The sequence below is a fragment of the Phoenix dactylifera genome, unplaced genomic scaffold, assembly GCF_009389715.1.
Source record: "Phoenix dactylifera cultivar Barhee BC4 unplaced genomic scaffold, palm_55x_up_171113_PBpolish2nd_filt_p 000051F, whole genome shotgun sequence".
NCBI lineage: Eukaryota > Viridiplantae > Streptophyta > Magnoliopsida > Arecales > Arecaceae > Phoenix > Phoenix dactylifera.
The window spans coordinates 70,005-80,189 of NW_024067670.1; the positions used below are offsets into that span (position 1 = coordinate 70,005).

The 10,185-nt window shown below is 37.7% G+C and overlaps 1 protein-coding gene across 2 annotated transcripts in view; it reads left to right on the forward strand.

The window, feature by feature from the left end:
* The window catches only part of LOC103705749, a 45,945-nt gene extending 35,760 nt beyond the window's left edge, over positions 1-10,185 (forward strand). For both annotated transcript variants that reach the window (XM_039116074.1, XM_039116075.1), the window contains 4 exons: positions 2,183-2,422; positions 3,055-3,114; positions 8,295-8,528; positions 9,674-10,185. In XM_039116074.1, the coding sequence (XP_038972002.1) occupies positions 2,183-2,422; positions 3,055-3,114; positions 8,295-8,528; positions 9,674-9,814 (675 nt within the window). In that variant the 3' untranslated portion in view covers positions 9,815-10,185. The remainder of the gene's footprint in view (positions 1-2,182; positions 2,423-3,054; positions 3,115-8,294; positions 8,529-9,673) is intronic.

A 10,185-nucleotide genomic window follows, 5' to 3' on the forward strand; every position in this document is an offset into this window, starting at 1 on the left:
CAACTCAAAATAATGGGTTGCAGTTTTACTTAAATTGCTTAAACTTCTTTCAATCTTAATCATTTAGGTCATTGATGTTTATAGTTGATAGGAAAGTCAAAAAAAAAATATGATAACAAATTCCTTGATCATAGAGAGGAATTTAATCCAGCTTTATTAAATTAGCCACTTATGGTAAAACCCCACAACTATATCTCTCCTAATAATAAATTCCAGAATAATAGAGGGAAGCCTTATAATCGATCAAAAGTTCATCCTATATTACTGAACAATTCTAAAAGGTGGGGGGAAATTGCCCCCCATCAAACCCCCTTCTTCCAAAAGTGGGCTAAAATGACACGGTCGTTTTGTGTCAATTGCTATCATTTGTGACCAAATGTCTCGAACTGAAATTTTAGGTACTCATTTATGGTTACACAACAGAGGACGGGCCTTGGCACAATGGTAAGGTTGCTTTGCTATGATTTGGATGTTATGGGTTCAAAACACAAAAACAGCCTCTCCGTACATGAGGGTACTAGGACGTCCCTTTTATTTATGGTTGTACAACACCAAGAATGGTTCCTTGTGAACCATGTGTGAAGATCATCGTGAAGAAAGGCTGTTTTTCTGTCATTTGATAGAGGAATTATTGAGAAATTGTGATAATAATAATGATGATCATATTTGCAACAGGATCATTGCTCCTTATATAATTGCTCTGTATGAAGTAATGGACCATTAAACATGCTTTACAGTCCTGCATTGAACCATTTAACTACGTCTTAGTCTTGCACCTACTGACAAAATACTAAGGACCTTCACGAGAGGAAGAGATGAGATTTTGAGTTTGGAACTTTGGATGTGCTGACCTGCCTTTCCTTGATGACATTTTTGCCACCCATGAATGTATGGGAACCTATGATGACTTTGCAGCTCTAAACTTTTGTAATGGCCAGCAGATATGACCTAAATTAAGAGAAAATCAATTAGAGATGATAAGATCATGCTATTGAGTGTATGGTAGATTTGAATAGTACAGTCGTACCTGGATGGAGTGTTGAAGCAGCAGAACTTTTTGTTGATGGTGTACCCGGAGGACCAATAGATAATGGAGACTTGTTAGCAACTTCTTGTTGATGGTGACATGAACAACAGGAGAGGGAGTGGAACTATGAGGGTGTGTATTGGATTTAGAGTAGGAGCGAAATTCAATATTTCAGTTGAGGGTTCATCTTTAGTAGAAGAAAGAGTCAACAACAGAAGTGATGGGGAGGAGGACTAACAAGAGCTGGTGGAGAAGATGCTCAAAGAAGGTTGCATATGGGTGATTTGCAAAACAAGGTCATGAAATATTTAGTTTCTGAATCTTAATTTACCTAGAGTAGCGTGTTGGAGAGGAACTGCAAATTTTGGCACGTGGCAAATATGTTTTCTTTTTATGAGGCGGAAATTGTTTCACATCTTGCTAGTTAATATTGATGCACATTGGTTTGGAAGAGGATTTGGAGTATATCTTGGATGAGGAGAAAATATGCTGTAATTTATTTCAAGGGGAACTAACCTATTCTGAGCCAGGTGGGATTGAGAAAATGGTTGTGTTCTGTTTCATGATATCTAATGAGGAATAGGTGGAGGGTATTTTCGATTAGTTTATGGGTGCTTTGAGAGGGGGTTCATTCTGTATGTTGTAAATATGGGTCTACTTTACCTTGAGTTTCATTTGGGGCTTGGTCTTCCATTATTACATTTATTAACTAGGCATATGGAAGTCACTTCTTGCACCTTCTGATGTTCACATACATTTCTGATAAAAAGAGAAATATATACATTTTCACCCACCCACTTGGTTCACCCATCGAATGTATTACTACATTATTATCTATTTCTTTTAAAAAAATGATGTACTTCATCCATGCATGCTTTGGAGTAGGCCTGCTTATTCTAGTATGTATATGTGGTTGCTTTCGATAATAAACTTAATTAGCAAACCCAATTTTATAGTATGTTTTTCTGGTTCAGAGAAGATGCACTTCTTCCCTTAAAGAAAGAAGAAATGCATGGGATATAAATATGGTTTTTGCATTTGTGAGTCACAGGAGATTTAAAGGTTTGTTTTGCATAAATTCAGTAGGTTAAGCACATGTTTCAGTTCTTGTTGTCATTTATACTTTTTGACTAAATGTTGCTATATTCAATGCAGAAATACTGTTTGTTTTACCTCTTTTCGGATGATGCCTATGAAACTTGTGGGCCGAGGAGGTATGGAGATCTTACTGATGTGCCTCGGCTATTTATTGTGCGCTACAAAAGAAATTCAACAGAAGCAAATCTTGAGGTCAAGAAATGGCCAAAAAGTATATGGGACACTCCTTCAGAGGAGAATGCTAATGTTGCCTCCCAGCTCGTGGCAAGGTACAAGGGTTCACAGGACATTCATGAGGTATGTGCTTTTACTTATTGTAACATCCTTTTCTTTGTTGTAGTATTGTAGATTCTTTTGAAGATGATGAGACCTAAGGTAACGTGGGTGGAGGTTCTGGGAAAAGATATAGAAAAGCTTGAAATATCATCACAGATGGCCCTAAACAGGATATATTGGCAAATAAGGATCTACGAAGTTGACCCCAAATGGTTGGGATAAGGGTAGATGTTTATGGTTATGGTTTTGTTTGATAGATAATTTCCACCTTTTTTGAGCTCATATAGTGTGACCTTATCCTCTTTGACTATAACATGTTCACTGACTGTAATCCTCATCTTTTACTAAGTTTACATATTTTGTATTTTTTAAAATTTAATTGATTAGATACTCACATGAACTGGCCATTAATGGGGATAAAGATGACATGATTTTGAATCCCTTCTAACCCTTTTATCATATGTTGGCTTTCATTGATTGCTATGGCAAATTCAAATAGATACCAAATCTTCATTTTCATAATGTGTATAGTGCACTTGAGTAGTGATTAAACTGCATAACAACATGCTACAGATACCAAGGCAGAACTTTTATGCTGAATTGCTCCGTTAGTCTGTTAATAACCAGTGTCCCCTTCTGGACTTTTTTTGCAGATTGTTAATTGGATCTTGGAGATTGTTGAGGATGGTGACACAAAAGAGCTTCCATATTCTGTAAGTGGTTTATGAACGGTCGACATCATGCTAATAACATATTTTCCTGAAGAAATTTTGGCATCTTATCGTGTAGTTGTCACAATGATGGATTTTATTCTTTTTAATTATGTATGTGGTTTGAGTTGTAAACTTGTAATTATATTCTTTGTATCAATTTGTTGCAGAGCTATTAGCAGATTATGTCAATTTTCGTGATTCTGACTATTCATGTTAGCTGGTCTTTTGACTGCATAGTTTGGATTCGGTCTCTCACCTACAGCGATCATCTGTACTTATCATGTGCTCAAATACCTAGATCATCTAATAGAAACATCCTCTTCATGTTTTTTCATTTGGATTTTTTTCCTCCTATTTTTCTTTTTAGAATAATAATGAGAGACCACCTTTCTGTGTTTCGGATACGGATCCTCTCCTTAGTCAATGGATTAAGGAGAGGGGTGCCAACTGGCAGACCCAAGTCCTAGTGGCCTTCTTTCTGGGTGGCTAGAATGTCAAAAGAGAGGTCAATGAAAGACCATTGTTATGGGTCATCTAATAAGTATAAATTTTTTGCTATCCCTTTGATGGCGGACACTAGGATTGGGCTCTGTACAGGGGGTGGCAGGCAGAAAAAAAAAAGGAAAAGATTTTTTAAGATTTGAAATTTCTGGATGCTTGCCATCTAGGATTGAGAAATAGGGGAGATATGAATCAGTTCCAGTTATAGTGGGGAAAGAGAGTTTGTGTGTTAGCTCTAGAGTTTTGGGAGGTCTCAAAACATAAGCAAGAGCAAGGTTTTAAAAATTGGTGGAACAGGATGATACGAGCAACACCGTATCGTTTCGGCAGAAAACTGGCACCGATACAGCGTGTCAGTACAGGATGCAATCCCATATCGTATGTCAATATTTGGTACCATACCAGTTTTTTGAAAATCCGGCATGCTTTCCAGTACCGGTTTTTAAAACCATGAATATGGGTTTCTAGGGTTCAAAAGAATGTCAGACTAGGTATACTCAAGGTCATGACCTGTTCAAGGAGATTAGAAGTAAAAAGGAAGTTTTCTGGATCTGATCAAGGTTGAGCTCAACAGAAATCTGAGCTAGCTATGCGATAATTCAATAGTCGAGAAAATATCAGCATTAACTTGATTGAGAATGATTTTGAACTTTTGATATATCAGATGTTAATAACATGCAAAGATCAATCTACAATGCAATAATCCAGCAAAGAAAAAGAATAGCAGCAGAAATATACAAGAAAAAAAGAGAATAGCAGAAAGTGGAAGAAATAGGAAGAAATAAGAGGAGAGAGAGAGGGAAAGACAGCCATATCAGGCCTCTTCTTAAAATATCGTTCAAAATTTCACATACAATCTGTTGGACGCCTATCCATATAAAGCCAGCTGCTATTCCTTCCCATTTTGGAGTCTTAGACTCCTACAATATCAAGATTCTATTGAACCAAGCTGATAAAGGGGGGAAAAAGAACTCTAGTTGGGCATCACTGTTTACAGTATTGTAGCATGAACAATGCCAAACAGTGGCCCTTTTTTCCTATAAATTAACTAAAGCATTCCTTATAAAGATAACATACTTAAACTACCTAATCAGCAATCGATTCGTTGCCGTTGGATGAAGTTGCAGCAACCTCTCGCCTCATGGTTGTTCATGGTAGTGGGGTGGGGTCGTAAAACACCTCTATAGCCATCCAATCTTGTAATCTCAGCCTTTCTTTGCTCATAATTGTGATAAATATTCTTGTAACACTGAGATTTGTACCCATTGCCTCCACCTTGAGGCCATAAATGCTTCTATTTGTTAGCAATTGCATTAACCCCCCCCCCCCCCCCCTTCTCTCTCTCTTCTTTCTTCTCTCATTTTTAGAAGTAGAAAAGTGCCTAAGATGTCATTTCCTGATGAAGCCACACGTTGAAGAAGAAAAGTGCCCAGTCTTTTTGAGCTTTGTTACTGGAGAATCTTAAGCCATCTTTGCTTCATTAATAAGTCTCCATGCTGAAAAGAATTAGTGCTCACATAACCATCATGTCGTACTTCACAATTAAAAACCATGGCTTACCCAACAGGAGGTGATGCACCTTCACAGGAAGTCTGTCACATTGAACTGTATCAACAAATTCTTCAATGGAATAGGTGACCAAACACCTTTCCCTTGCTTTGAGATTGTGATTATTGAACCAAGCTATTTTTCAAGGACTTGGATGAGCCTGTCTTTAATTTGAGTTTGTTAACTGCATTCTCTAATACCACACTAGTCAATGACCATTGTGCACAACTGTCTGCTACACCACACACGAGTCTGAGATATATTGGTCCACCAATTTTCATTTTAACCTTCTAGATGTGTAATCAACAATGGCTTAAGAATAACACAATGATGTACTATCTCCTCACAATTGCTCTTACTCTTATCATCGTCACTTTCTGGTTCTGGCTCTAACACCACAGCTTCTCTTGCCTGTTGTTCAGGTAACAGCTGATTTATCTGCAAAAGTAACCAATTGATTTCGGCATTAGGCTGAAAAATGATCAATCCTTTGCATGTATAGCTGGATTTCAGCCCTCGCTTTAGAATTGGAGCCCGAACCATTATAGGTACCAGAAGAAGTGGAGGATATAATTGATCTATTAGTAGAAGCATTAGAACCAATTTGAGACATCCTGCAATAGAATGGTCAGCCCTTAAGGTAACTTTGTGAAGAAGCCCTTAGGTAACTTTGTGGGGAAGCCCTTATAGCTATTTTTTCCCCTCTGTTCTTTTATCTGGTAAGCCACCTGAACTGCATCAGCCATCGTATATAACCTGCTAGTAGCCAGACCTAATGAGATGGAAGGTTCAGCCCTTGGCAATACATTGCAATCATGACATATTCATTCCGAGGAAACTCTGATTTGTCTCTAGGCTAGAAAATTTAGTGCTGTAACTCCTCCATTGTCATGCTTCCTTGTAAAGGCTTTGTCAATTGGATATGGACTCATTAGTTATAATTTGGAGGGACAAAGTGCTGACTAATAGCTGTCGTCATGTCATTCCATGATCTAGAATTGCATAATAGGTTTAGTGGGGGATTTAATCCACCAAACACTTAACCGTCCTTTTTAATGTTTTTTTCTGCAAAAAAAAAAAAAAAAAACTTTCATCTTCTAGCTTGTACCAGCAAAATAAATTCTCAATAAAAATCAGCAGCTTCAAGCTTTGCTCCTTGCTGCACATCAACAGATCACTGCTCTTCGGGCTGTTGAAACTGAATTTGCTGAGGGGGGATGGGTTCTTGTACATGGGGATCTTTTGATGCTCTAATGCTAGACAAATGTAGGACACCTTGTTTCTTATGTTTTGAAAGTTCTGGATGCTTGCTGTCCAGGATTGAGAAATGAGGCAGATCTGAATTAGATTCTAATTATAGTGGAGAAAGCAAGGTTCGTTGTCTCAGTATTGGACTCCGTACCAATGCCATCTTGGTACAATGTCGGTAAACCCTGTACGGGAGTCAGTTTATGTACCGAGAGCAGGTATGCTCCAGTACTGAGTCTCGATTCGGTACCTATATGGTATGGTATGCTTGGTATAGGGCGGTACACAGTGGTATGGCGAACCTTGGAAGAATGAGAGTGTTAGCCCTAGGGTTTTAGGAGGTCTCAAAACATAAGCAAGAGTTTCTAGCAAGGTTCTCCGTACCGGTGCCACACTAGCACAGTGTCGGTACGGTACGGTATGAAATTTTTTTGGCATGCCGAGTGTCGGTACGCTATCCATATCGGATATTGATACCGAACCGGTATTGTACGGTATGCTCTGTATCGTCCGGTTCGGGCCAGTATGGCATACCATGGTTTCTAGAGTTGAAAAGAATGTCAAACTAGGTGAACTCAAGATTAGATCGGTTCAAGGAGATTAGAATAAGTGAAGGAAATTTGCTGCATCAGATCAAGGCTGAGCACAGCAGAAATCTAATCTAGCTATCCGATAATTCAATAGTCAAGAAAATACTGGTGGTAATTTGACAAGGATATTGAGAATGATGAAATTTTAATAGATCAGATTTAATAACATGAGGAGATTTATCTATAATGCAATAATCCATCATAGAAGAAGATTAGCAGCAGAAATATATAAGGAAAAAAAAGGAGAATAGCAGGAAAAGAAATAAGAAATAAGAGAAGAGTGGAAAAGGCAGCTGTACCCGACCTCGTCTTCAATCTCTATCAGAATTCCATGTACAATCTGTTGGATTCCTAATGTGGTCCATATACAAAGCCAACTACTGTTCCTATTTTTGCGTCTCAGATTCCTATAATACTAGAACTCCATTGAACCAAGCTAATAAGTAAAAAAAAATAGACTTTAGTTGTGCATCACTGTTTGTGGTAATCCTTTTTGTTACTATAAAACGAAGACACTGCTTATAAAAGGTGAAATCCATAAACTAACTGATTAGCAATCAAATCAATGTTGGTTGAAGTTGTGGGACCTCTTGTCGCATGGCTGTTCATGGTAGCAGTGTGGGACCCTAAAAAGCCTCGGTAGCCATCCGATGTTGCAATCTCAGCCCTTTGTTGCTCATGGCAGTGATAAAGATGCTCATAATGCTGAGATTTGTACCCGTTCCACCCACCTTTAGGCCATAAAAGCCTCTCTTCAAAAACAACTGCATCACCCTCTTTCCAGACATACATGAAATTGAAGTTCTGGTATATCTAAGGCATTAGCCATGAGTGGTGAACATGTAATTATAGCATTCCTATAAACTAAATGTCTTTTCACGTAGTAATTTGCCTGCAATTGTCCTTATGGCATTTGTAACCCATAGTGCAGTATGCTTGAAATTTATTTTGATTAATTTAAAGTATACATTGTACAGCATTGCAATTTAGTTAATGTCCCGCTAGTGTAGATATTTTTTTTATTATATATTCTTATTAAACAACATAAATCTGTCATAGCTACAGTTGTAATTACCAAGAAATTTCTTTGTAAATCCTATTTGTGATTTAGCCATGTTCAGTTGAAGAAACCTTAGTCATGTTATGTATCTTTCATGCTTTGTTGAGGCAGTATCTCCTCTGAAAAACAATTTGGATTTAGCATATAAAACAAGTTTCACATGACCCAATGTTTTATTGACTCTTCCTACTGTTTGCAGCAATATAGATCACTAATTTGCGTCTTGTGTGCAGACTCAATCGACTCCAGATCTTATTCCTGAGGATGCCAACCCAATCTGGTCAAGGAGCACCCAGGGTATGCTTTCTGCTCGCAATGCTGTAAAAGAGAAGATCCAGAGCATTGCTTTCTATATTGGTGATTACATGAGAGACCCCAGAATTGGTCCTGGCTTGCTGTTAGGTGCATGCATATCCTTGGGTATGGTTTGGCTGCAAAACAGTCAAACAACCCAACCTACTAAAAGGGTGAGAGATCAACTAAAATTATTATATGGTGCTATTTCTCTCATGAACATTTTTGTTATATGTGCTGCGTACTTTTAGTAGGATAAATTAGAATAACAACTGATATCATGGACATGCGTTCACCTTACTGTTTCACTTGGCTCTATTTTTCTCTGTTTCTTCCTCGATGAGAAGTAATAACATTAAAAAGTTTTGTCAAAGGTATAGGTCAAGATGTTTTATAAATACATGACATTGTCAAAAAGAGATATTTAGATTGATCCATAATTTTCAATTCTAAGGTTGATTTATTCCCATAAATAAAAAAATATTTTAAGAGGGACTTTGAAAGGCAAGAGAGCAACACAGAATACACACAAGATAGTTATCCTGGTATAATTATTTAAGGCTTAAGCATGTGTTTCATAATGGCAACATTGCATGTGCCCGCACTTGCATGTGATTCTGAGGGGTAAGCATGTGATTCTGAGGGGTAATTCCAGAAGCATGGCTCTTGTTTTTGATGAGTAAGGGTTTATAGTCTGTTAGCTTTATATTGAGCTTGTATTTGATTGCATTCAGAGAAGTTCTTTGTGACTTGGATCTTGCGTTGGTTTAAAATATCCAAGGCTATTAATGGAATCTATGCATCATGATTGTATAGAGTGATTCCAAGAAGCTTGTAGTGACAGAATACATGGTCCTGTGTAGGAATTTGGAGGTCTTCCAGGGAATAAACTGTACTTAGAAAATGGGGATTTACTGTTCTTTGTGCTCATTCTAAGAGCTACCTCACTTGGTTTGACTTATTTCCCTATTATTGATGGTAAAATAACAAGGTATGAAACATAGATTTCCATGGAACAGGCTGACTTCTATGGTCCTTTCTTTTCTATCACCCTTGATCAACTTACAGGACTGAATTTAGTGCTCTGGATTGCTATATATGTATGGTACAGCATATTTGTGTGGAGTAAAGAAGGTACTGCATATGGTGTGTGATTTAGGTCTTAGAGCATGTCTTGTACTTTGCTTGTTTGCTTCTGTTATTTAGTGGTGATTGGCATGGAATCAATGTCCTTATATACATGTCAGATTGCTTTTCTTCAAAATTCTTTAGTTTTTGCTTGGAAGATTCTAGCAAACTTTCTTGCTTTTTTGGGCAGGATGAAGGAACAAACAGTAGAGGAGCCAGCAGGAGACGTAAAAACACAAGCAGCTTAAACCATGATAGGCCCCCATCCATCACTGATTCTGAACCAAAAGATGCATATCAGATGCTATCAACAGACTCTGACTCAGAATAGGTGGCGTTCGTATGGGGTGCTAGAATGGAGCATATAGCGCGCAGCAGCAACTACTGCAGATTTTATTCAGATTTGCCCGTCTATATTTAATGTTAGACTGAAATTTAAGCAAAATTTCTGCCAAGGTGTTTGAAAAAATGTCATTTGTTCGATAGAAATGCAAAATTTATAATCGATGAGTGTCTTTCCAAACCACGACAAGATCGGCATAAACTCTTAACTACCTTTCAAAAGGTGACATGAGAGTGATGAGTCGTGCAGAAGAAATGGTAGCGTTTCTCATGTATCCCTGATTTCTTATTTATCTGAAAGGTTGTACTTGCAAGTGCTACAATCTTCAATTATAAAAGAAATCAAATTCCTTTGAAACA